We start from the raw sequence: 27,763 nt of genomic DNA, 5'->3' as shown, positions 1-27,763 counted from the left end.
ACAGGCATGTGTTTCATGTAAATGCAGTGAGATAGCTAGAGACTGTCCAACCCAAAGACTAGGGAACAAAGACACATTTAGTCTGCAAAGACTGTTCTTCCCTGAAGTGTACATTCCTGTACTCACTGAAGCAGTGTTCTTCTCAGAGCTCTACAATGCACTACAGCCTGAAAAACAAGGTGTTTGAGTTCAGGTCTAAGCCTTTTACATGCTATAATACAGTTTGTCCCATAGAAATGGGGACTACAAAGATGGTTGGTCGATCATCTGTGTAGGATCTGCCTTATGGCACTGCAGAATAGGGGTTTTTCACTCTTTCTAACCATTGATCTTTGTTAAAGAGACAAAGTGTGCTGGGGTTGTTTTCATCAGCTTTTGTTTGTTTCTGCAAACAACAAAAAGGGAACTGTTGAGAGCTGTATTCAGTATTGGCAATGAAGATCACACTTTTTCTTTCCCATTGTCTTCTTCAATTTGCTAGCTAGTAACAGCATTTAGAAAACTGCCCTCTGCCTTCTCAATTGTCCTGAAACATTTTGGTGTGCCTACACCCAGGAGAGTATTCAGTTACTAAACCCCACGTGGACTAGTATAGTTTGTTGCTGAATTATAGCTAGAACACCCCTAGAAACACGATTTGAAGAAAATTAATTTGGAGCCTGTCTCATAAATCTAATTCTCAAATGTTGCTAGGGAAGCAGGAGGCTAGACAGAGAAGCAGTCACTGAAATGTGTCTGATTTCAAAGACTACTGTACCCATGAGCATACTTTTGTCCATACTGGTTGACACACCAAGACTCTTCTCCCCTCATTTTCCATTGCCGTTTTGCCTCCTTTGCCAAGAGGCAAAAGGCTGGGTCCTTCTGCTACCCCTTCCTGCCACTGAGAGCAGCAGTGAACAAGGGCTAGTAAGATACACCCACCCCAAGGGGCTGCCAGGGTTAATCCGTGGGTAATTCCGATCAGCTCCAAGTTCCACAAGTGCTGTGCAAGTGTTCTAGCTCAACTCTTTGCAGCTCCTTCTCCTCGTTTGTTTGGGATATTTTCCCCCCCTTTACTAGCAAGGAAGCCCTTGAAGTGGATGGGGAGCAGAGCCAGCCCAGGGCTCAGGAGAAACAATGACCAAAGAACAGACTGCAGCTTGTAAATCAAAACCTCCTCAGGGGCTGCTACTACAAGATCAGAGAGAATTCCTATGCCAACAGGCATCTGGATTTTCCCTACCCCCGCTGCAGCCACTAAATTGCTGGCCTATCAGCATGGCAGTGTAGTTGCAATACATTTATTTGCTCCCTCCTCGGGCAGGCGGCAGGGAAGCACCGACATGGAGAGTATATAGGGCACAGCAATACCGCAGTGCTGCAGCACTGACCAGAGCTGCACCTTTCCTCATCACACCGATGACTCTGGGCAGGGAGCCCCAGAAAGGAGAAATGGATAAAGCCAAGTGTTGGGGAGCCCCTATCAGAGGACGTGTGCCCCAGCCAGGCTGTCACACAGGTGGGCAGGCTCCCTCCACCAACCCACTCTTGCTAACCTTTAGCCAGCTGGTGATAGTGCAGGTGATTGTTTACGGTTTATTAGGTGTCCGAGTCTACGTGTTATGGCAGCCTCACATGAGGTATTAGGAAGCAGCTGCTATTGTGAAGGACTTGATGGAAGAGCTGAATTCCGAGCTGCCCCTGGGGAGCCCTGGTCACAAGCAATTAACCAGCTAGGTGTCATTTTACACTAGGCTGCTGGAGACCAGGAGTTGGGAGGGGACAGGAAGGAACCTCTGTGGTCTCTGGAACATGACTTTAAGTAGTTGTGGTTGGAGAATCAGAGACAGCCTCTGAGTCTCATGTGGCATGCAAGCACGAGGGATTTTTACACCTGGGAGTATCTATGGCTAAAAAAAAAACCTTTTAAAAGAATACATTGATTTCTTGCCTGGGCCAACATCTGTAGTCTTTTATGAGCATCTACAATCTTCCTGGTAAAGGAGGAGGAAAGATGTGTTGTTTACCTGTATTTACAAGTCTGTATGACAGCCCATGTATACTCAAATGAACACAGGACATTTGTCAGCCGCACCACCTTGGGTATTTAAACAGTATTGTTGGAAGTTTTTACATTTGAAGGGAGCTTTATATGAACCTATCAAAAGGAGATCCCAGAGGTGATCTATGTGTCTGAAAGACTGGGGTGGGACAAGGCAGATATATACCAGGCCCAGTTTGAAGGTAACAAGGAATTTCCATTTTGGGATTCTCTTGCTGACCTAAATTTTGGAAAGGGTAAAAATTTTAGACTATGTCACAGCAGTAGCAGTTGAAAAACAGCAAACCATCTAACCCTCCAACAAAGAACCTGCTTGTGAAAAAATTAGCATCTCCCCCAAATATTTATTTTTGCAAAGTTTAGAGATTACTATTTTTTTTTAAGTCTTGGCAGGTGAGACCTGGGACATGTTCAGGTCATCATGCAGAGCAGGTGCAAAACACCCCAAGCACCTCACAAACCACAACAGACGAGAGGTCCTCAGGGTGTATCAGATCAGGAATGAATGGGTCCAATATTCAGGTACCCACAGGTATTGCTCCTGCCCTGACCCCAAAACCATCTCTTAGAAACTCCAGGAAGGTAAAAGAGCTGAACGGAGACATCAGTCCCTCTGAAAACGGACTTGGCACCCTCTTTCCTTGTATTTGCTCACCAATAGGCAGGGTCTGTCAACTGAACTTAGAGGTGTGGCAGAACACAGTTCCAGTTGCAGGACCTCTGGATCACAGCTCTGAGGAAAAAAAGTCTAAATGTATCTCTGAGCATTTCTTCTCTCAGTGACTTCCCATCTTGGTGCATATTCCTTCTCTAAAGAAACTTTCAAGGTTTCCTCCTATAGGGAAAATCTTTAATACTTCAGGCCAGTGGGGAGGGCTGAGGTCGTAAGATAGCTAAAGCTAGAATAGAAAATATCTCCCCTTTTTCATTCCCCCTTTTACCTTCTTTGTCATTCCCTTGCTTTCCCAGCTCTACCACCCAGCATTCAAATACACAGCAGTTCCTCCATTTTAACCTTTTCTTCTGCACCAACTGTCCAGTCATTTTGGAAAGTGTGGCCTTTGTGTCACCAAATTAACTCCTAGAAGGAACGCTGCACTGCCAAGACAACCAAGAAGTGTTCCAGAAGAGATCCCCAAGGGCTGCCAGACTCAAAGCCACAGGGTTTGGCACTTGGCCCTCAGCATGTGTAGTCTCTGACCCCCAGTTCTCTTTGTGTTAGCCTGAGAGCAGAAGAGCGGGTGCTGACAGTTTTTCTCTTGGCTTTGGGTGGGTCAGAGGACCTTTCAGCTGCACTTGCAGGATTTCACCACCATGTTGGATAGCTGCTCCACTTTGGGGGTCCTCCCAACATAGTACAAGATAGTGAGTGGCTCCAGGTCCTGGGGTACACAGCAGGGTGAAGCAGATGCCTCAGGGTTCAGTGTGTTATATAAACCCAGCACCTGCAGAAACAAAGGAAAAGTGATTACAAAGTCAGGAATACATTAAAGTTGGTTGAGGACTGGAAGGGGCTACAAAGTCAACAGGTCTCTAGGTGTTTGGACTACACTCATTAGAGGCTATTGCCCTGAACTGGGTAATACTCTCCTGTCACTTCCTAATCATGGCCTGCTTTTAAAGGCATCTCACATGTCCTGGCCTGACTTTTAAGACTTTTTTAAAAACTGTAGTATTCTTGCTCTCTGTGGCTGATGCATGAGGGTTGAAGGAGTGCAAGTAGTTGTCTAATTTGGTACGGCAGAATGTCACAATTTTTGCTTTTAACAAGGCTGGGTGTAACCAGCCTGTGAGGCCATATTGTCTTGGATCAGTGCTGCTTATTTCAACCAACATCTCCAGATAGTGTTGGATGGATGCCAGTCCTCTCCAGTATCCACAATTCCCTCCTGCTTTGAACTGTCTGATGCCTTCCCCCTCCACTCCATCCTCCAAGTCATTACACTATAATGCTGGAGTCAGAAGAGTGTCCTGTGGGACCCCACTGGATTCTTCCTCCCAGCTGGTCCCAGCCCACAGATGACTGTACAATCCAGCCATGTAACCACTACAGAACAGTTGCCATGTTTCTTGCCAGAGGTGACCACTTCTCAGCAGTAAGCAGCTTCTTGAGTTGTAGGGCCAAAACATGATCTCACCTGCACTACTGTGGTCTCTTCAGTGCTTATCTGGTATAAATGATAGGCTCTGGCACGTTGTATTACAGTCTTTGGGGATGGGAAATGCTAAGAATACATGCTGTTCTATCATCCAGATCCACGTAATCACAGTTGCAGTGGTAGAAACTCTCTGAGATACTAAGCAAAGTACCCCTGCCTACACCACAGGGTATCACATGCTCTAGGGTCACTCTAGTCAACAGCAGGCTAAACAGACTAGTGAGAAGTCATCTTTTCACCATGTTCTTCCTAAGTAGTGCTGGCAAGCTGTCAGCATTTATATTGTTCTAAAGGTTTCTTCCATCACTTCACTGACCTTAATGCTTGATTGTTTTCTTCCTTGCTCAAGAACAGAACATTAGGAACCATTCTAAAATCTCCTTTCTCTCACACTGATTCAGCCCAGTTAACTCCTAGAGAGCTCCTCAGGACAACCAGATGGTAAAGCTACATGCCCATTACCCTTTCAAAGCTGTTCATTTCCTTGCTTTGTCTTGTACTTAATGTCCAGCATCTGTTCACTCCTTCATTCCCACAGCTCAGCTGTTCCCACTGATACGAGTCCTTGAGCTTCACTGAACCTTACTGCTGTGCACACTGTCAGGGTGTCAAGAAAATGTTAGCATCTTTTCTGGAATATCATCTTTACCTAGTCATCCATTCTTCAGCCAAATCTGCTTTTTCCATTAACTGTTTTGGTGAAATCTGAAGTAAGTTGCCTAGTGAGCTGTTGCATTATCTGGATTGCTGCATTTTCTCTTCTGTGGGCAGCAGCACAGGATTTTCCTCTAGCTTTTCCTGCTTTGGCAGTGGACTGTCTGATCTTTAGTCTGTCTACTCTTCTTGGTATTTTTCCGATGCCTGTGCTTTTCTGTTGCTTTTATTTTCTTCCAATCCAGCCACGCTCAGATTGTATTCTTTCCAATGACTGACCAGGCTACTCATGTTAAACACAAGTGATGTGTAAGGTACCTACAGACATTTGCTTTCTGCCAGTTTACTCACAGATCTCACTGCCTAGTATGTTCCTCCCTGCTGTAGGTTAAGTGGGATTTATACAACTAGAACAGATACTTGCACAGAAAGGAGATCTTACTGTGTTCTCTTCTGGACAGGGACATGGATTTCCCTTCACTTTCAGTCTGCAGCTGCCCCTGTGGTAGCAGATGGCAGGCATGTGCTATTACGCAACAATTTTGCATGACAACCTGGCACAGAGCACAGAAAAATCCTCTGTCCAGTGCAAACTGTAGGAGACATTTAGGCAAAAGATAATTACCAGAATTGATGCTTGATGTGAACAATTCAGTTAATACTACGGCCATTGCCAAATAAGTACCCTAAAACCATCAGTCTTGATGTTTCACATCTTATCCAAGGGATAACAGAATTCCTCTCAACGTTTGCCTGAAAGCACGGACTCAGTATTTATTCCAAAGGAAGTGCAGTCTCCTTGCTGAACCACCGAGGCATTTTTCTGCAGTTTCCTTGGAATGTGTTTTACAAATAATGATCTGAACTGCTTTTGCTGCTTTGAAGAGACTGGAGAAGGGGAAATCACAGCCACAAGCCCTGACAAGATAATATACTGGATGTACCGTGCTGTGAGTGGTGTCTGCACTGCGGAGGTACGGACAAGGGCCCGAACAGAAGTTAGCGAAGTAGCCCTTGGGCTCATGGACCCATTTCCAGCCAAGGTCCTGTCGGAAGTCAATGTACAGAGGACGCACGCAGCAGTTCTCCTCCAGGTTCCTGAAACACAGCATTGAAATACAGTGAATCCACAGGGGGGCCATATATGCTGTCAGATGCAGCTGTCAGAGGCAGCTTCCTGAGCAGAAAGACAAGTTCCAGCAGTGCCCGGTGGGACACGGTGTTTGCGCGTGCCAAGTGCAGAGGAGCAGCATGGGCAAGTGGTGGTGAGCAGCTCAGCAGCCTGCCACTGCCCCAGGGAGGCAGCACCCAACCACTATAGCAACTAGCCGGGGGCTGCTGCAGGTCCCTGCCCACGCTGTGTGCCAGGAAGGCGCTTGCAAGTCAATTCAAGGCAGCGGCTTGGCCAGAAGCACAGAGCAACTCTGCTGAACTGGCCAGTTGCCTTCTTGGACACCACTAGGAACAGCTGGCTGAGCTGTGCTCCTCATGTGGCCCTTCTGGCACCTCAGTGACCCAAAACGCCCTTGGGAGGCTCTGCCTTTCCTGGAGGCATGGAGTCTCGCCAGGCTTGCCCAACTCAGGCACAGAATTCAGGCATGATTCTCACCGGAAACAGTAGTTGGTATCCAGGGCCCGTTTCTTTCTCTGGCCTCCCAACACTGGGCTACCCAGTCGATGTGGGGGTAACATCATCAGGATGAGGTGGGGATTATGCAAGTCTTTCTGCTTCTTCAAGCGCCCCAAGTCCCCACGGCCATAGTCATCCTCACTGTCAATGCCTTCAGAGAAAAAGAGGATCCACAAAGAAGAAATCAGCATGGAAGTGGAGGATGCAACAAGACTTTTCAATGCATTTAACACAGTCTTGAACCAGGTCAAAGGGATTTAGGCACCATGTCCACTTACTCTGGGACTTCTTTCCTCACAGAGACCTCTTTATTTCTGGTGAATCTGACTATTGCTGCAGGCCTGAAATAGAGGCTTATGGGCCACCTGTTTTACCATTTGCAAACTGCTGGTGGGGCCATTAATCCATCCCACTAACTCTTGGCTTCGGTCCCAGGACAGGCAGAAAGATGAATGGTTTAAAGAAGATGTCAGATAATTGGCACTCTGCAGAACAGCCTCAGAAATGGAGCCTGTGGGGGCCAGTGGCTGCTGCCCAGGGCTGCAAGCCAGGAGGTTCCTAGTTCTCAGGCCAGCCAAGCCACTGACTCTCTGAGCCACCTCACACAGGATGCCTAACTTCCGTGTGTTTCAGTCACCCTCAGTGGAAAGCAGAGCCTCTGTGGAAACCTGAGAAGGCATCAAGCTGAACTTCCCAGAGAGACACCGAAATACAAAATTATTCCTTTTTGCAGACATTTGTGCAAGCCCACCCAGCCTGCTCTTGCTTTTTTCCTTTTGTAACCCTATGTATGTAGTGGATATGCCCATATAATGAACGTGCAAACCCATATGTGCATGCTTTAAGACAAATGCTGCACAGTGTAAAATGCTCAAATACACAAAGCAAGACCTCATTTTTTCTTTAGATGCTCCAGACTTTCCCTTCCCCAACAGCCTCCCCTAACCCAGGTCTTTATCACCTTTGAACTTGATCTCCAGGACCTCATGCAAACTCTCCAAGATGTCCCCATTAGGCTGAAAAGTATGGCAAGGACAGTGTATGCTAATTTCCAGGCCAAGGTTGGACTCTGCAAAGAAGACAACTCTGTGAGAAACATTCTTTCTCAACTGCAACAGCTCTTGGCACAGGAAAGTTTCATGGAGGACATGTACTGTCCTAACTCCTACACAGTGGGCTGGTCTCAAAACCAGAGATGCTTTTAGGGTTGAGGAATGGAAGCCACCTTGGAAAGGAGAATAGGAAGCAAAATCCTTCAATTTCACCTGTGCCAAAACCCTTGATCTTGCTACAAGGAACTTTCTGGGCATGTAAGAAGAGTGCTCCTGGTTACATTTTTTAGGCTATATAGGATCCAAAAGCTTTTGTGAGGTTCAAGGAGCTACATTGTGAAAAAGAATTTTGAAGAACTGGCTTGTGGTGTCTGTTAAATTAGTTTTGCCATCCTCAGTACCTCTTTATTATCTGGCTTCTGGCTAGTGTCTGAAGGAGAGATCTGAAAATAACCAAGTTGGACATGGACAAGTAATTTCATTGGAAGCATTTTTCTCAGCAGCTGCAACCTCCTGTTTTGTTGAACTGCTTAGCTAAGTCATACAGACTTTCCAGAGGCAACTCTATTTTCATAATAACTTCCTGTACCAGTCATGCTGTGTGGGCCTGACTAAAGGAACATAAGACTCTTATGAAAGCTGCTTTTTCATGTTGTGCCATGAATTAAAACATCTGGCTCCCTGGGGCATTGACAAGGTGCCTAGCACCTTTTTTCCTCAGCACTATATATACTCTGTGATGTCTTGACAGCTAGTGTGCTTGCCTAGAGCTTGCTGCAGTTCCAGCCCTGAACTCCAGCCATCAGGACACAACTTAAAATTGCTTGAAATAGGAAGAGCCTACAATCCCACAGCTTACCCTTCCAGGGAGTGGCTGCTTGCCAGTACCTGCATTCCAGTCTTCAGTGGCACCTGGCTTCTATCTGTGAGGCCCATCCAGCTGTGAGTTGTGATATCTTATGCTCCAGCTGTGAATAGGGTCATTGTTCTTGGTAGGAGCTGCCCCATAACTATCTGTTGGGCTGCCTAGTGGTGGCAGAGGTATGTTCTCTGTAGTGTTAAAGCCTCCATCTGTCTATGTGTGTCAGCTTCTGATATTTCCTCATCTTTACACCGGACAAGCTATAAACAGCCAAATAAACCAGAATCCTTGCTACCTTCTCCCCTACTATACTTGCTCTAATCCACATGAAAATTAAAGCAGAGCATTCCTCCTTTTCTATGTATTACAGATTATAGTCTAGACAAGCAGAAGGGTCCCTGTAGAATTGAACTAAAAGAAGTTCCAACATCTCTCAGTGAAAACAGTTTCCTCCTCTAGTTCTGACTCAGCCCACAGAGCTACACAGTGGGGCTTCCAAAGCAGAGCTAGGAATCTAGCAAATGTCATGCACTGAGGAAGCTCTCCGGAGGAAGGCTGGTTCTCAGACTGAAAGAAGCTGTCCTCTATTTGAACTAAGCTCCTGCAACAACAGGAGCAGATGGATATTCCTGACAACATAGATCCCCATTTCTACAGATTCTGAACTACGCTCCAACTACGACCCCTACCTCTGTGCAGAAGCCACTCACGCACAGTCTCGGTGACATCGAAGGACAGCCACTCAGGGGAGCCCCGTGTCTGCACATTCCTGCCACTGAGGTACCGCTGCTTCGCTATGTGCTCATCCGGCCGAAGGACCTGTATCAGGAGTAGTAATAAAAATCAGCCAGTGCCGTGCATAAGGAAGGGATACTCTTCAGGCTTTTTTCTTCCACTTGCTAAAAACTATTTCAGAAGGTTGGTCCTGGCAAGTGAGACACAAGAAATACTCTGGCACAGGTGAGAAGGACATGCTTCACACTCAATCTAAACTCCAGAAACCTACACAACCCTTATTTCTGTGTCCTAAGCAGCGTATCACAGTTCAGTATTGTTTCGGGGCACACAGCCAGAGGCAGAAGAACAGAACAATTGATCTAATGGGTGGGTTTGTTTCAGAATACACCTGTGGGATGTGGATCTGGATCTGGATTTCAGAGTAGAATCAGCAATGGGCAACACAGCATCTGGCCACAGGTCTCTTGCCCAGCAAGCCTATTTACGGAGTCCTCACTGTAGCGTTTTCAGGTGTCCTACACTCTTCAACTTCTATCAAAACATATCAAGGCTGATGAGGTTTGGAGACCTCTCTCTCTGCTCTGACATCTCTTCCCATTTCCAGACAAACAACCACAGCCTGTTCTGTGGAACCCCAGGTTGACTCCACAGAGCACTGAACATACAGAGAAGCTCTGAGATTGTCTCCTTGTCAGTTGTGTCACCTGGTGGAGAATTACTCTGACCTTTGAAGCTGGATTCCAGAAGTCCTCAAAAGCTACTACCATTTTAGAGGCATTCTTATGGCCATGTGGACAGACGTGAACCTGCAGGAATGTGATGCCCGGATGCTAAACTGTGCCATCAGTTAGGTGGTTCAGTCTGGCCTAAGATCACTTCCAAGCCTGAGCCAGACCTTATTCTGCCAGAGGAGTCCATACATTCAAAGCAAACTCGAGGTAAGTACCTGGATTAACAGTGACCTGAATTGTGCCCATGGGGAGCTGCTGCTGAAGGGAACAATGAAAGCAAGCACTAATTTTCTAGTAAATTGGTGACAAAACAGAGAGCTCTACCCACTGGATTAGTACCAACTGTACTGCGACGGTCAAAGGAACAAAACTGCCAAGGGACCTGAGCATGCAAATGTGACAGAAGGGTCAGGCTGCTCCACTGATGAGGGGTTCCCCTTCCAAACCCCATCTCAGTCCAGCAAAGAGCTGCAGTGGGCACCATGCAAGGATGCCCAGACAGGCAATGTGAGTGGGAAAAGGACAGCATCACACTGTACAAGGGAAGAAAGGTGACTATCACTGCATATGCTGGAAGAGGCCTGGGTCATAGCATGCAATTTATTCTCTCCCTTCTGTGGCTCTGCACATATCAGTTAAGGCAACCATTAAGGAGCCAAGCTGTTCTGGTTTCAGGCACTGGGGAAGGTGGTAAGAATACTCACTTGGAAGAGCTCAATGCGTTGCTCACTGCGTTTGGAGCTTGGGTTGGGCACACGCAGCACACGAAACTCAGCCCGAAATAAGTTGGTGCTGTTCTTCTCTGCCGAGGACACATTGAAGCGGAACACATTGGAGGTGACACCTTTTGGACAAGTGCCCAACTCATCTAGGAGAAAAGAAACAAAGACTGAAAACCACAGGTCTGAGGGGCAGGATCTCAAATATTGCTTGAGAAGGAGCTTTCCAGCAGAGAGCTGTCAAACACTCTGCCACCTGTGAAGCATGGCTATCTAGCTGGATACAGGATGAATTCACTCACATTTCCTCTACATTGCAACATTTTGCAAATATTCCCACCACTATCACTGTTCTTCAATGCCACAAGACAGAGAATAAGGAGAGATCAACCACAGTATGTTTATTATTGTCTCCTAACTACTCATCAAATGTTGCTAATGCTCATGAGTCAGCTGCATCAAAAATGCCAATCCAGCCCAGACAATGGGGCAACCTCACTTGCAGCTACTGGGGTCTGTTCCCAACAGTGCGGATGGTGTGACTGTACTCATAATGGAGACATGAAGCCATGTAAGAGGTGATCCCATTGCTGTTGAATTTTAGTTATACAAACCTTGACACTGCCTCCTAGAATGAAAGCCAGCCAATGTCCACAAAGCATGAGGTGTGAAAGACTCTTTAGGGCAGTGACTATCCAAGCTGTACTGAAAGAACTGGGTTTTAAGATCAGCTTTCACTCATGACCTGGAGAATGAGTTAATGAATAATACTAGGCCTGTGGATATCTGACACAGTAAATAACATAGCAATTCTCTGCCTCCATGTGTGCCTGCTAAACACAAAAATCCATTTCAGAGATGCTCCAAAAAAGAGTAGGTAAAAGCTATGAGGTTCAGATTCCTCAAGAGAACATAAGACTCTTCAATGGACCACTTTGGTCCCATGGAAATTTCGTGGTTGCTGTTGTTTCTCTCCTATTGACCTTGTTAGTCTTCAAGGCTCTACCATCATGGTTTCCTGCCGACAATACACAGCAGCTCCTGCTCTACACCCACATGCAGGTTTGTTTGCAGCCCTACAGAGACTCTTATATGACCTTTGACTGCTGTCCAGTGCAACATGGGGCTCTCCTATCAGCTGGTATTTGTTTCTAAACAAACAAACAAAAAGAAACACAAAGCAAAACTATCACCTGTTCCCAGACACAGTTCCAGCCTGTGACAAATAGGATAGAAGCCCTTGCTGAAGCAACCTTCAAGTTACATTCCTGGAGTTCTGCAGGTCCCTCTTTTCCACACCACCAGCATCTCCCTTGAGAAACAGCTTCTGAGGATGGGCTAGTGTGATACAGCACAAGTGTAGAGATTGGCCTCCCATGCTAAACTGATTTAAGCAACACTGATGCACTTCCAAAGTCATATCCATGGAGGTGAAGGTTTTCCTCTTGTGCTACACTCAAGACTCAGCAAACAGGAGCCTGCCAGTTTTCAAGGATGTGCTCTTAGGGTGCTGAAATGTCACTCAATAAGCTAATAATGTGATGCTCATGTTGGGTTTCAACTGGAGGAGGTTTTGTGCTACTGAAGAGAACAGCTTTCCCATATGGGTAAGTCTCTGGTTGTTATTGAAGAGATGGCTGTTCACTAATCCAGGAGACCAGACCCCACTGCAGCCATGAGCTGGTATGCTCAGCCCAGCATCCCTGCAGTGCAGAGCACACTGAGCCGCACACAGACACCCACTGTGGGGACTTCACCCCTGTGACCAGTTCTAGGTTTGATGCCACAGAAAAGCCCAGCAGAAAACCCAAGTTCTCATTAAACCCAAGATATCATTAAATGCACACAGACACTTTCTTAGCTGCAGTCTAACACTCATAACTATTTTGTGTCCTAGGTCTAGCCAGATACTATGTTTTAATACTTCCTGAAGCTGTTTTGCACTCCTAGCCCTGTTAACAGTGCTGTTAACAGCCTGCCCTTCCATTTCAGACCTGACTGCCTGTCCATAAGGAGTGTCACAAAAAACATCAGAAATGCCATTCTACACCAGACCAATGGTCAGTTGAGTTCAGTGTTTGTTTCCAACAGTAGTGCTTTATCTGACAATCTATTTAGAGACTACAAATCTGGTCCTACAGCACAGTGAAAATGAGAGATAAATAATTTATGGTATATCATCTCCTTCAGATTTCTGGCTAAATTAGGCAGCCATAGTGGTAAGACATTATCTATTGTATTTCACCTACTGTCCCCACATTGATTTCTACCTACTTATTTCACCTTCAAGGTGCTGGTCTTGGGAGACTTTCCCAGTGAAAACAGTAACAGCTCTCTTCCCATCCCTATGAAGCTTCACATTCCCTTTGTACCCTGGGAACAAGCCCTTGGTGATGTGGAGTTGGAGCTGTCCCCTGTATTTCACTGAACCACTGTGAGGCTGGAGCCTGCTTCTCATAGCAGGGTGTTCACCATATACGTCTCACTCCCAGGAAACTGACAGCTTTGGGGCAAAATACTTTTTCCATGAGGTCACAAAAGACAGTGAGGGGATTTTTCACGGAATTTGGTCCGGTCCCAGTTGAGGTGTGTTAATCACACTGGAATCTAGACATGTTCATCTACCAGCACAGAACAAAGCCTGGAGGCAATACTTCCCCAAGCTCTACCAGTCCATAACACTCAGGCAGTAACCAAGCTGAGAGACAGGAAATCTGTGACACCCTGTGCAGCCATGCCAGGCTATGTCTGATATGACAGGATGCACCCTCACAATTAGACCCTGTTATTACTGTGGGGCCCAGACAGCCCAGAGCTGTTCACTGCACAAATTATGAGACCAGTAAGCACTTAGTGTTGATAATGTGATACAGAAGCAGGTTCTTTTGGGAGTTTCCATCTTTCTATCATTGCTCTCAAGAAGGTGCAGGTTCACCATGAGCTGCCAATCCAGCAGAAACAACTGCTGTTTCTGGCAAGCCCTAGGAAGGCTGATGGCTGTGCAGTTGGAGTTTGATGAGAAGGGTGGGCAGGCTGTGAGAAGGTATTGCCTCACTCTGTATTACATCACTGAATCACCAAGGTGTTTCATGCCAAAGCTGCATAACTTCGAAGAAAAAAACCGATCCATTTTGAACTCCGCAGGTGGCAGGTTTGGAGGGAAAAGCAGCTTGGCCCTAGTGATCCATGACTTTAATTGCCTTGTCTCTCAAACTGCCTTGGAAAATGGCATCTGTTTTTCCTCAGGAAGGTAAGCAAAAAGCCATTTGCAGGACTGTTGCAGATGCTCTGCAAGCTGGACTCTAACCAAGTCAGTGGTTAAGGGGGTCTGATCCCTCTGAGTTTTAGGAGATCCCTAACATGAATGGCTTGTCAAAAGTGAGTTATTCTCTGGAAGAAATTCCCTTATAATTTAGGAAATGTGCCTGAGAGGCACAAGAGGAAGACCATTCTGTGGGTCTCCAAACAGCTCACAGAAGGGATGGGGAACTTGGTCCTGAATATCCATCCTTCCTAGAAGGATATACTTCCTATTTTTGCTTCTCAGCTCTCCTAACTTTTGAGCTTTAAGACTTTAAGAAGTATGGGTTCTCTGAGCCAATAAGCTGCTTGACTAATAATCTGGAGCTAGAACAGTTTGTGTGAGCCTGCACGCATTTCAGACTTGTCTGTATCATCCTTGCAGTTCCTTCAATGGAGCACTCCCCTTCCCCCACCAGAGGAGACTGCCTTTGGCTCAGTGCATGCTCTGAGATCACTGCCTGGCACAGTGACAGAGTCATGGGAAAGTTGAACACCAGCCACTTCTGAAGACGCAGGGCCAAATTCAGCCATGGTGTAAGCGATGAAACTCCCCAGGTTTCAAAAGGAGCGCTTCTCCTGATGCCACAGTGTATCTGGAGCTAGGCTCTCGCAGTGTGACCAAATTCCAAAATTCCCTCTTTCTCTGGGTGGTGGCATCAACACTATCCATTCCCAGAAAATCAATCTCAGCAGTTCTTAGTATATGAACCCACTGTCCCAAAGTCCTGTGGGGACATGGGAGAGGATCATTCATTTATGTATGAATTTTCCCCAACCCCCAGTTCCTGCCCACTGTTTCTTCTTGTGCACCACTTCTTCATTCCTCTTTCCCCTTGATCTTATCTAAATTCACTTCTTTGACTTCGTTTGCCACTGTTGTGCTTTCACAGTTTTCCTCCCCAAAACACACTGGTGCTTAGCGTGGCTGTAGTATTTTGCAGACACTTGGTTTCCCCATATGTTTAGAATTTCACAAATTACACTTCAGTAGGTAAAAAATGTTGAAATACAGCTAAGCTGCTATACCCTGCACACTTTCTGTTCCTTGAGTCTTGGTGTCTCCTGAGCTAAGAGCTAATCATAAAACCACACGGAGTGCAGTCTGCTAGAGATTAAGGGAAATTTGTTGCATTACCACATTGTAGCTCTTATTCCAGCTCATCATATGTCAAGATTAACATAAACCTGGCAGAGTAACTGCATTCTGAGACTGCTTGCACCAAGTCACAGCTTGATGTTCAAATTGTGTCCCCAGGACTGCATTAAATCATAGGAGAACACCCTGGATGGCAGCAGGACTGCATCTTCCAATCCCAAGGAATCCTAAGCACAGACCAAAAGGACTGCTTGTGCCTACATGTGCTCAACATCTGCAATCTGCTTTGGGTTCATGTCTGCTCAGTCTCTCTCTTCGCCTCTGCATCTGCTCAGCTTCTGCACCTGAATCTGTTTAGTGTCCACATCTGGGCCTGCTCATCATCTGCTCCACACCTGCTCAACATCTGCCGTGTTTCCTCAATGCCTGTGTTCCCTTGGGGGTCCCTTTTACATCACTGTCTGCTTTACACCTGCTCAGCATCCCTGTTGTCTTGTACTTGCTCTCTGAACGTTCACCCTAGCCCAGTAACACCCTCGCCAGTGTCCTCCAAGCAGCAGTGTCTTCAGAGTGCCTCTCCATCTTCTCTACTGCCGGCGCGGGTGCTGCACGGACCGGACAGGTTGCCTGTATCTCTGCGGCAGGCACTGAAGCTTCAGCGAGGAGGAGGTCCGTCTACCTGATCGCCACCCAAACACCGGACCTGCGCTTCCACCAAGCCCGGTCCGCAGCATTCACGCCGACACCCGCGCTGCCTCCTCCCCTACTGCCTTCCCATCTCACGGCTTCCCTTCCCCGCCTCATCCAGATGTCAGGCTCTAGGCACGGGCTCGGCTCGCCGCTGCCAGCCGGCCTGGGCCGATGCTGCTCCCGGCCCCCGACGCCGCTGCCGCCCGAGCCCCGCGCCGTTCGGTGGGTGTTCCGAGCTTCCCCCGCTCGCCCCGGCTCCCGAGGGCACGGGCAGGCGGAGACGCGCCCCCCGCCCGCCTCCTCCCTGCCGGGAAAGCGGCCCCTTCCACGGGAGCCCAGCGCCTCTCGGCCCCGGCCGGCCGCCCCTCCTCCGCGGCCGGGATCCCGGGCAGGCTGCCCCGCGGGCGCGGCACCCCGGCCGGCACGGCGGTAGCCCCGCACTTACTGTGCTCGGGGAGGCCCTGGATCATGTCAAATTTATGGATCTCTTTGGCATAGTATTCGGACTCGGTGTTGTCCTGAGAGCAGCTCTCCTCCTTCTCCTCCTCCATCTCCTCCAGCAGCTCCCGAGTGCTGTTATAGAGGGCCAGGATCTGATAGGGCACATGGGCTGGTCCCACGGTCTCCGGGGGGCTGGTGAGCCGCAGCTTGCTCAGGATCTGCCCTCGGATGGCCTCCACCCTCTTCTTTTTGATGTGGTCCAGGTCCAAGGTGGTGCAGGAGGACAGCGAGAGGCTCACGGTGGCGAAGCTCAGCAGCGAGAGCAGCACCAGAGCCCTTTGCACGTACATCTTCATGTGCGAGGGGGCGGCGGCTGGGGCCCCCGGTAGAGATCCCCAGGCGGCGGCGAGCGGGCGCGGGTGACCGGTCAGTGTGCTGGCGGCAGGCTCCCCAAATCCCGCAGGCTGAGGCTTGGCGAGGAGGTGCATGAACTCACTGCGCCGTGCGCGACTCAGGACTTCCAGGAAGAGCTGGCAGCGCTCCGCAAGGAGAAGCAGCAGGCGCCGTGCCTCGCCGCGCCGCGCTCCTTCCCCATGCGCCGCCCCGCGCCCCGCGGAGCCGGGGGCGCCCCGCCGAGCCGCGCCGCCGCACGTGTCAGCGGCCCGCGCCGCCCCGCCGCGGGGGAAGCGCCGCGCCCGCCCCTCTCGCTGCACCATTCATGCCCCCGCCGGGCCCCGCGCCCTACATCGCCCGGTGCCCGGCCCTCGCCGCAAGGGAGCGGGGCACCTCGCCCGGCCAGGAGCGCTGCTGCCGGGCCGTCCGCTGCGCCCGCGGGTTCCGCCGCGCCCCGACCGCGCACTGCACCCGCCCGCCCGCGCGCACTGCCGCTCCGCCGGCTCCGCCGCTGAAATTTTATACCTCCCTTCCATGACGTGCCCGGGACGGGGCTCGGGGCGGGGAAGGGAGCTCCAAGCCCGGCCTTCGCCGGCGCCAGCCCCTCGCCAATGGCTCCGGCCGCCGCCCCGCCCCCGCCCCCCCCCTCCCCCGCCGCCCCGAGCCCCCCGCGCCGCGCGGCCCTGCGCGCTCTCCGACGTGGCCGCCGCACCGCCCCGGCCGCGGCGCGAGCGCGCCCCCTGCTGGCGCGGGGGCGGCGGGCGGGGCATTCGCGGTGGTCCGAGAGGCGCTTCCAGCAGAGAAATCGCATTAAAAGCCGCTAAAAATACCCCGAATACTTTCCTGATGTGGTTTCTTTCCGGGAGAAGGAGGGAGGGAGCGGCGGGGCCCGGGCGCCGCGCTGCGGGCGGGGAGCTGCGGCGGGGCCGAGGGGCGGCGGCGGGCAGAGCCAGGGCGATGCCCCGCGGGCCTGCAGGCAGGTGCCAGGGAGCGCTGCGGGTCCCCTGCGGGTCCCCTGTCACCGCAGCCCTCGCTGAGGGGAAGGGGCTGCCTCGGGCACCCGCTGCCCGCGGAGGGGGCCGGGGCCACACCCGGGAAACACAGCACCGGCCCAGCGCGGGTTCCGATCCCTGTCCCGGCGCATACCCTGACAGCGGCCACACGCCACACCGGGCCCCCTGCTCCGAGCCCCGCCTGGGCCCGTGCCCGCTGCCCTGACGGCCAGGGAGGAGTGCCCGGCCTGTGGAGCGATCGAGAGCCCTTCTCTTGCCCTCACCTGTCCGCTGCCCCAGGTGAGCAGGGACTCCCGGCCCCACCACCCAGCGCTTCTCCTGGGACTGCAAAGGGCAGCTGCAGGGCAGCTGGGGCCGGGTGGTGCCTTCCCAGCCATGGCAGCCACTGACAGCACTGGCTGCGCTGCCGAAGGTGCCAGTGGGCTGGCGATGTGCTGGAAAAGTGCAGGCAGCAGCTGCTGCAGGGCTGGGGGCGAGGTGGAAGCTGGACAGAACTCTGCCGAAGCAAGTTCTGGATCTTCAGGCACTGGGAGAGGTGGGCCCCAGGGGCATGTGGCCCCTGTGCCTGGAGTGGAGGTGTCCAGCACCAGCACAGCTGGAAACATCAGGCACAGCTGCAGGGAGCCTTCTCTCGCCTGCATGTTCAGGGGCTGGGAGAGCACTGCCAGCTCAGAGGACAGTGGTTCACCAAAGTCAGTGGACGTGGAAGAGGATGACAGGAAATCCATGGGGCAGCTGGGGGTGCTGGATGCCCACTGAGCCCATTCCCTGGAGCTCTGACATGGTGGAGGGGTGAGCTGCTCATTGTTTGCTTGTGCTTTGCTTGGGGAAGAGGAATTTGAGTTCCTTGAGGGAACAAAGATGTAACAAGATCTAGTGGCTCTAAGATGATGTCAGGCAAATCACAGCTTGGAGTAAGGCACAAATTCTGAGTGCTGACATTAACTATCCGTGGAACATTTTTATGTAGATTGGGATGGATGTTTCTAGAGCTCCCCAAGGCACTTCTGAGATGAATTTTGGATGCACTTCTGCACTGGCACCTCCTCTACCCTGCAATAGGTTGGAGGTCACCCTGAATGCAGTAGAACTGATTGCATTGGACCTCAGTAATCCATTTACTACAGTGCCATATGGTGAGTGATTAGTTACGATGAAGATAAGTACAGAAATTATAAGAAATTAAGAGAGTTCCCCAGAGGCTGGTCCTGGGCCCAGTTTTTATTAATGATCTTGGCTTGCCAAAATGGATGTGCTAATGAAATTGGCTGCTTATCCAAAACTGGGAGGCATGGTCAATACAGGGGAGGACTGGGAGGACTGAGTGTAAGCAAGTTTGAAGGCTGATACAGTAGAAATTGGATGAAATGCAATAGTACAAAATGTAAGGTTATGTTATTAATGGCTGCTATCAGATTTTTCTGTTAGAAGTTGACAGTGGGGACTTACTGTTTGGAAATCATAGTGGAGAAGAAGGATGTAGGTGTGGTGCTGGTTCCAATATTTGGCCACTCACTTTCTGCTCTGGGTGTTGCTCTGGGGGTTCAGAAGAGGTGAGGAATCTCCATAGTCTGATGTTCACTGGAACCAATGCTGGTGGCCACAAGTAGCCACATCTTGGACATGCTGGAATCCAGCTAGGCTGAGGGAGAGCCTGACAGGGCTACTGAATGTGTGAGTGTCATAGGAAATATTTCACATTTGGCAACTCTGGCTGGGGTTTGATAGTCTGCACTGGGGCTGATGTAACCCAAACAGCATCTGTTCTCATGGAGACCAAGACAGGCAAATGCATGAGCTTTTGATGCCTGTCAAAGCCCCTTTCACCTTCCAGAGGGAGGAATCTCTTGTTCAAAGCTTTGCAATTGTTAGGAGATTTTGTTCTGGAATCCGCAAAAATAATAGAATATTTGCAGTTGTTTCCCTCCTGCAAAACCCTGTAGAGATGAGGTAAGAGGTGCATGAAGAAAAAAACTGCAGAAAAAATCAAACAGATACATGGAGCTGCCAGTGTGCTGCTAGTGTGAAGCAGGCTACAGAAGCAGCCTTTGCTGAGCACTTTGCTTTCTAGTCAAAGCTTAATGTTTTTAATGAATTGGCCCATGTCAAAAACAGGAGTCTGGCTGGCTGCCTGATGTGAGGATTGGGTGAGGAAGAAAGGCACAGTGCTGTGTCACATGTTGCTACTGGAATTGCCCTGCATCCCATAAATCTTACTGCTTTCAGAGAGCTACTTAACAAAACCTTTGGCCACTCTTAATAAGGTGGTCATTGTGCTACCATGTTGGCTTTCCATCATAGCTGTAGCTTTAACTGCACATGTGCCCTCACTCTAAAGGTGGTCTAGGACCAAAAGCATATGGGAGTGCTCAAGTGTGATTCCTCTCACAGCTTTCTCATGGGTAGGATGACCAGACACAAGCTCTATTCATACATCTGTGTATTCAAGGAGTAATTAATAGTAAACAGCGTTAGTGGGGCACTCTGTTAGTCCTAGTCTGCATGATCAAGTTTGGGTTGAAACCAGATGGCGAGAGTTCATGTTCAGATGTGAGAATTTGTCCGTGAAAGGAATGCTTGCATAGTTCGTACTTGCAATTCAGATGAGAGGGGGTGGCAGAAGGGTGATTTATAGTAAGGGCAAAACCAAACAAGTAAGACAGACTGAGAGCTGAGAATACACCTGAAACTGTACAATAAGAAAGAGAAACCATGGCACCACAGACCTGAACTGGATAGGAAGCAAGCACAGAAAATGGCTTTGTACAACCACAGCAGCACCAGACATTTATCTTGTTACTTGGCTCATTCTCAGTTGGCCAAGCAGAACTGCTCTAGGCCCTGGGTCAAATGCTGCCTGTGGTGTCACCAGTAGGGCAGAGGAGAATTAAATTGTTCAGAGAAGATGACCCCAATGCTTAAAGCAAGCAAGATTCATTTTAACCACAACATGTAGTGATGGATGAAAACTCTTTTTCCCCTGTTGCCCTCCCCAAGCAGACAAAACTGCGTCAGGGTGGGTGACAAACCCTATTCCAATAAGTGAAGTCGGGGGGACTCAAAGCAGCAAAGGTTTTGGGTTTCATTCTCTCTGCCCCTCTGCTCTTCCCTCTCATCAAGAATCCCTAAAGTCAGAAGTCAAAGTTCTGAGGCAAGGCTTAATTCCCCAAGTGCCGAAATGTTTTCTTTCATGCACATGGACTCCATCCTTCCTCTCTTGGCCTGAGACTTCTGTCCCTGGGGTGGGCAGCAAGCAGCACAGAGTGTCTTGAGAGGAGCTGGAAAGTGGAAGTGGGATGGTGTCTGGGATGGGAACCCAAGGGAATCATGAGGAGGAGCTTGGAGAGGGGTGGCAGTTCCAAACAAGTGAACCCACTGGTCCTATTGCTTCATGATCTGTCTGTCCAGGATGACACCTGGTACTGACTCTACCCTGCCTCTTTTAGAAACACCCTGGCAGCTATCTGTTTGGTGCCACAGCGCTGGCAATGCACTCCTACCCAAGAATTCCCACCCCAGGGATGCCCTCCAGCTTTAGCAGACATTGCTCTGGATGCTATCATGGTCCTCTTAGGATGCCATTTTTCTGACCAAGCTGTAAGTGTATGTGTGTACTCAGGCATCCTGCAGCAGCTACTGTAACCCCAGAGCTACAGTCCCCTGTGTCTCCTGGCATCTCTGTAGCTGTGTTGTTGCAGCAGCTCTTTGTAGGAGGGGCTTGAAACTGGGAAATGCAGGGCCATATTCCCATGGCCCTGGTGATGAAACATGGGGCTAGGTGAAAACTGCTCTCTCCATACTTCATGAACACTTGAATCTGTAATTAAAAAAGAAGAATGAAGTATATGGAAGATCATAATTTCATAAAGCCCGAGTCTGGCTTCAAAAAAGGAAAATCATGTCTCACTTACTGAATTCCTTGAACATGTCAAGGTTTGTAAAGAGAGATAATATCTTTTATTACTCCAATTGATATAGCTGGAAAAAACACACAAGCCTTCAGTCACAGAAAAACTTCTTGCATGTTTTTTTCCACATGTATCAGTTGGTGTAATAAAAAGTTATTACCTTTGCCCACAAATCTTATTTCACTTAATCCTTAGATCATCACAGCACAACTAGTTGGACATATCAGTAAGGAATGGAAAAACCGAGAATTATTTGATACAATTTATTTAGACTTCTGAAAGTTCCTCAGCCAAACCATGAGCTTCTACTAAAACTAAGCAGGTATGGAGTGAGATCTGAGACCTTTAGTAACAGGCATTCCTGGAAGGCTTAAAAGTTTAGTGTTACACAGTCAGTTTTCATCATGGTGAAAACAGTGTAGTTTGTGGTGTGGTACAGTTCTTTATTGTAGCAGCAGAATAACTGGATGACAATTATTTAGGCTAATAAGGATGGGTGAAGGTTGTGAGGAATGTGAGATACCAGAAACAATATAGGCAAATGGACAAATTGCTGTAAAACTGAATGTGTATTTAACATGTGGAGCTAAAAACAGATCTATTTGTAATTAATCTATACATCTGTCCAGCAAAGAAGCAGACTGGAGTCGTTTTATGCAGCTCAGTGGAAATCTCTGCACAACTCACGCTTGCGAGGTATGTGTGTAATGATCGTTCTGCTTATATTTGAGCCTTGGTGCTGCCTGCACTGGCGCTCCGAGGACCGGCTGCCGCATCTGGAAAGCGCTGTTAGAGAGCCAGGGAGAACCGGGAAAAGCATCGTAAGCCATGAGGAGACTTCGCAGAATTCTCTATGAGGAGACAGATCTGCAAGGCTGGGGTTGTTTAGTGGGAACTCAGAAAGTGTCCACCACAAAGTAGCTGGAGCAGGCAGTGTCAGGCTGTTCCTGACCTGCCCCACTGCGTGTGGGATTAAAACTGGGCACCAGAGTCCGCGCATGGCGTCCCGCGGCACTGCTGTCCCCGGTGCCGAGCCAAGGTACTAACGCTGCCCAGGGGGCTGATGTTGCCGTGGCTGCCAGAGCTGCTGGCGCGGCAGTTCAGTGCGGGTGCGGGAGCGGTGCAGGCGTGCCGGGCACGGGGCAGGGCGGGGAGCGGTGCGGGCGTGCCGGGCGCGGGGCAGGGCGGGGAGCGGTGCGAGCGTGCCGGGCGCGGGGCAGGGCGGGGAGCGGTGCGGGCGCTGCCGGTTCGCGCTGCCGGGCGCGGGGCGGGCTGTGCGCCGGAAGCACCGGCGGCCGCGGCGGATGGAGGCTGAGCCGGAGCGAGCGGAGGCGCCGCGCCGGGGGGGCGTCGCCGGGGTGAGCGGGCCCGAGGGTCCCGGCCTCTCCTAGCGGGGCTGCGGGGCCTGGAGGCGCGGGGCGGGGCGGGCGCGGTGCCGTGGGCCGGTCTGGCTGCCCGGGCCGGGCCGTGAGTGCGGGCAGGGGAGGCGGCGGCGGGGTGGGCACTGCGGCCTGGGATGGTCTGTGAGGGCCCCGCGCCGCCAGGGCCGTGCCTTGCCATTCTACCCCTGCTCTGAAACAGCTGTTGTCAGTAACTAACCCTGTGCTTTCCACAACTTCGTGTCCCCCCTTGAACTCCAGGTCCTAAAGATAGGCCGTCGAGCTCGCCAGGACCTCTTGGCAGATGAAAATCTTATGAGGAAGAATTCCTCGTCTGCTTCTCTTGGAGAGGTGGGTGGCCTGTCAGAAGAACCTGTCGTATATCCTGCTGGTGTCTCCATTGGAGGATTCTGCAGCTCTTCTGTGATTCTTTCTGCGTGGTGTGCTCTGTCCCTTGAAGTTTGTCCTTAGAGTTGGGACCCATATGACTGCTCTGTCCCCTTCCTGGTTTTGCCCTTTGCATAATGGTAGTTTTCACATAGGGTCATATGTAGGGGCTACAGTTTCTCACATGTGAAATATAGAGTGGTATCATACAGGACTTGGGGATTCTCCCTCGTGTATATGCATATCTTCCTGGTATTTTAATCCCCAGAATTAAAATATGAGCAGGCAGATCATTTTGTGACTAGTTTTGCCACAAGCAACACAGAGTACAGGTAAAGAGGTGCCTTACTTTTGTTCTTTGCTTTTGCTGGAGCCAGAGTACGGTGTCTGATGTCATCACTCTAAAGTTTGTGCAGTGATGCTCTTTTTCCTTTCCTCAATGCACATGCTACAAAGGTCTTTGTAGGAGCCAGCTTTGCAGCATCTGAGACTTTATCTTGTCGGTAATGTGCAAAATCAGTTCCCACTTCTCTTTGAAGGAAAACTTTTGTTCAGACTCTATTCTCTCAGTACATCTTCAAATGGTAGAAGGGGGTCTGGAATCCGTCAGGAGAGTGAGGCAACAGCCTCTTGTTTCCAGAAATATGAGCTCTGAAATGTTTCAATTCACTTTCATGCTAGTGCTGTAGAACGCTCAAATTCTACCTGGAAGTTTGCTCTTGAATGTTAGTGTGGCTTCTCCACAGGCCTCTCCTGCTGGAAGGAGCACCTCTCAAGAAGTGACATACAGATTTTGCTCCCTGACATCTTCAGATGAACAAAAGTGTCATCAGAGTTCCACCTTACTGACAGTGATACTTGCTTAAAGGAGGTGATGTTTAACTTCTTGGAATGCCAGTCATAGCCTCCAGCATATCATATGCCTGGCTTCTTTAAATTTCAAATGCATTTTGTGCTGCTGGCCACTGTGGCACCAAGTGTTCTTCAGGCTAACTGTGCTGGGAGCCCTGGAGCCCTCTGTCTTGGGAGTGGCTACTCCCCGATCCTCTGTGCCGTGACAAAACCCTTCTGTGTGTCCCAGCCATCTGTGCCCAAGTGGTTGGTGGGGGGGCATATTTCCTTGGAGACCCTGTGGTGCTGTCCACTGTTATGGCTCAGTTTACAGTAACGCCTCATAGAGCAGGCTTTTGTTCTGGAGGAAATATGCCCCTTACTTTTGATAGGCATAATGGAGAATCATCTCCCACCTTTACATTCTCCCTCCTCAGCTATGCTGTAGGCATTCAGATTCTGTGAGGGAATATGCAGAAGGTGTAATTTAAGAAATCGAAATAACCATGGGCCTCATAGGTAAAGAAAGTCTTAAGAAACCAGATGGTAGTTTAAGGGTGTGTAATCATTGGTTGGCTTCCAGGTTAGGGTGGCTCACTGTCAGATTATTCTCTTACCAGAACTGACAGTCCCAGTTCATGGGCTGATTCCCTGGTTTGAAAGAGACCAGGGTGTTATGTAGGGGCACAGCTGATTGACTGAACCTCACTGCAGTTGTGCTTGGTGTGTCTCGTTTAACAGCCTCCCTGACATCCGATCCCGTCAGATCTCGGAAGCTCAGCAGGGTCAGCCCCGGACTAGTACTTGGATGGGAGACCTCCTGGGAAATACCGGGTGCTGTAGGTTCTAGTCCTGAGGACTTCACTGGCACCGTCCAAGCTCGCTCGGCCGTGGCAGATGAACCTCAGGACTTAAATGGTGGGGCCAGTTCTGCGCACGCTGAGCCTCACCTAAAAAATCCACTGTGCGGGCTGGAAGGGCACACCCACGTGGGGACAGCCCTTCCCAAATCTTCGTTCGAGAAGCCGAGCCACACATAATAGCTGGGAAGAGATCACAGGGACTCCAGTCCTTGGGCACCTCTGGAGAGGACTAAGAAATAGTTACAGTGTTCTGTTTGAAAGCAGTGAGCTTTTAGCAGCAGAAGGGTGAGGCCTTCCACGCCTTACAACATTCAAATATGTTATTACTGGATCTTAACCACCAGGAAGAGTCGTTTGTGTCAATAGTCTCCCTTCAGACAGGTCTTTGTTGCTAAAAGTTTCTGTTAATTGAAAACCTTGGAGCTACTGGAAGAGAGACAAAATCCACTATAAATAATCCTCAGCCTTTTCCTTTGCTCTGGAATTGGAGGCTTTTCATACATGACCATATTTGATACCAAAGTGAGCATTTAATAGAACTAAGAGTGTTTTTTCCTTCACCCTAGATTGGAAATCACCTTTTACTTTTCTAGAAGCTTGGCCTTGGTTTGCTGTTAGGTGGTGGGCTCAGCTGTTGCAATGGGTGTCTCATTCAGCCCTCTGGTCATCTTGAAACCTTTTCAAGGAATCGTCCCAAAAGAAATGCAAAACAAAAAATACCAATCCTTTTTTTTTCCCTTCTGGACCTGGCAGTAGTGGAGTAGGCCTCATGTAATTAATTTCACCGTAAGAGATTTTATTCTTATTACTGATTTTGAAGACAAAGGACTTAGTCTTAAACCGTTGCCATATTCACAACTTCATATGCGGTTTCACATTCAGGATGGTGATTCTACCTTCAGAGTTCCTCAGAGTTTTAAAACTGGTTTACTTCACCTTGACTTTTTTTTTTTTAATTTCATGCCAATCCACCCAGTTTCCACCCAGCTCAGATTTCTGGTATGAACATACCATTTGTACTATTGTTCTGATCTTTTCGTGACACTGAGAAAGATCCAGGAAGTTTTCCTGGCAGAGTAGCTTGCTTGAAGGAAGCAAAAAGTACCTGTCTATCCATGTTTCAACATTTGGGCATATTACAAGGAAATTCACTTAGAGGGGTGAACAATTAATGTAATTAAAAAAAATCTTTGTTTTGAAGTCAATAGGCAAATCATCTGACTTGGAGCATAGATCTTATCGGGTTACTGCTGATCTCTCCTTGACCTGGGCTCTCTCTTCCGAAAGAGATTAAACTGTGTCTTCGCTCACAGATGTGTTGTTAAAATTCCCTTCCCTAGGGCTTAACTGCAATGTCTTGTGCCTACAATATTTCCCTCAAGCACTATGAAAACAGCTTGATATCTTAGTATCTTTTCAGCGCCTGTTGTGTGGATGTAACTCCCACAATAATATTCTTAACTACAGCAGCAAATCTGTAATTCCTCTGCACCCAGTCCCAATTTGATAATTCCTATTCCTGTGTGGAAGTACCTGCATTAGCTTCAAATGTAGACCTCTGTCTCCTCAAGGGACTCACAAATCATCACAAAGCTCACAGTCTGCCATCTGCCATGCAGAGCATTCCTGCCTTTTCAGAAGTACAAGTACTAACAACACTGCCAGCTATGTATTCTTTCAGAAGGCAAGAAGGAACATGATTATTTGCTTTAATTAGTGCAGTCAGCATCCTCCTGCAGCAAAGGCTGTGCATGTTCCTGGCCTTCGGAGCTCCCTGGCAATATGGCAGGCAATTCTTGGGCACCCAGGGGAATATGCTGTAAGTGGTAATTCCTAGAGATAAATCTGCTAGCTGCATGCCAGAACTCCACATTTCCAATGTTCATTTTCAGAGGGGCAATAGATATCTTTTTTCCATAGGGAGGTCTTATCCATCCCCTGGGTTGATGTGCTGCATTTACTCACTCTGATGCTGTCAAGTTTCTGGCAAAGTGAGAGCAACTCAAGCTGGTTGTGTTACTTGTATGATGGCAGGGACAAATCATATGATGAGATCTGTTGAAGATCTTTGCTAACCCATCCTAACAGGACTTCTGGACACTTCTACAGAACAAAAGTCAAACCTGTTTCTGGCTCTTAACATCGCTGCACCCAACAACCTGAATGCTGGCTTGATGACATCCACCAGAAGAAGCTGGCCACGTTTGGAGCTCTTGATGAGATTGACTTGGAAAGCTGAGTGAAAAAGAATTTGAAAAAAAACCAGCAATTTTTTTATTTTCTGTGTCTTATCTAAGCAAGAGTGAACTATGTGCTGTTCCACAAGCAATCTGTATGCAAAAATATTGTAATGTTATCTTGCTTTCACAGTTTGTTTTCTCTTTATTCTACAGTGACAGGATTCCCTTGGGACCTTGTTCAAGAGTTCCCTGGTTTCTGCCTCTTAGCATCTCAGTATGATTTTTCCAGTGTGTCTCTGGCAGCACTTCGTAGATCCTTTGAGTGGAGACTGCTTTAATAGGCAAGGTGTCAGCCTCCAGGATGTGGCTTTTCCAGACTATGTAGAGAATATCTCCCGACAAGTAAGACAAGATCACTTTATATTGGGGTTTGCCCAAAAATCAAGTTCCCTGCTGGTTCTCTTCCCCACATTTCACCACAGCCTGGGAAAAGGCTCTGTGCTTTCGCTTTGGAAAGTATATTCTTCTCTTGTTATCCCACCTGGTATTTGTAAGTGTGTATATGTAGTTGTGGTCCTTGGGTGATAGTTATAAAGTGAGCATTTCTGTGCTGTAAAAAATACCTTAATCAGGATACATTCACAGAGATAGACAAAAGCCTGGGCCACTTCCACTGCATATTGGAAGGAT

The 27,763-nt window shown here is 49.0% G+C and overlaps 2 protein-coding genes across 2 annotated transcripts in view; one reads left to right on the top strand and one right to left on the bottom strand.

Annotated features, from left to right (window-relative positions):
• Positions 1–360: 360 nt before the first annotated feature.
• TGFB3 (transforming growth factor beta 3) lies at positions 361–17,018 on the bottom strand. The gene is made up of 7 exons (XM_071557797.1): positions 16,124–17,018; positions 10,575–10,738; positions 9,091–9,220; positions 7,449–7,556; positions 6,467–6,638; positions 5,802–5,955; positions 361–3,489 (listed from the first exon to the last, which is right to left on the bottom strand). Exons 1-7 carry the CDS (start codon positions 16,833–16,835, stop codon positions 3,331–3,333), a joined length of 1,599 nt encoding a protein of 532 aa, XP_071413898.1. The 5' UTR covers positions 16,836–17,018; the 3' UTR covers positions 361–3,330.
• Positions 17,019–22,684: 5,666 nt separating this feature from the next.
• Positions 22,685–27,763, top strand: part of IFT43 (intraflagellar transport 43) — a 42,510-nt gene continuing 37,431 nt past the window's right edge. The window contains exons 1-2 of the mRNA XM_071557796.1: positions 22,685–22,791; positions 23,074–23,163. Coding sequence (XP_071413897.1) covers positions 22,738–22,791; positions 23,074–23,163 — 144 coding nt within the window. The 5' untranslated portion in view covers positions 22,685–22,737. The remainder of the gene's footprint in view (positions 22,792–23,073; positions 23,164–27,763) is intronic.

This window comes from Pithys albifrons, chromosome 6, assembly GCF_047495875.1.
Source record: "Pithys albifrons albifrons isolate INPA30051 chromosome 6, PitAlb_v1, whole genome shotgun sequence".
NCBI lineage: Eukaryota > Metazoa > Chordata > Aves > Passeriformes > Thamnophilidae > Pithys > Pithys albifrons.
Note: the sequence above shows the minus strand (reverse complement) of the source record. Positions and strands in the feature narration are given on the sequence as shown.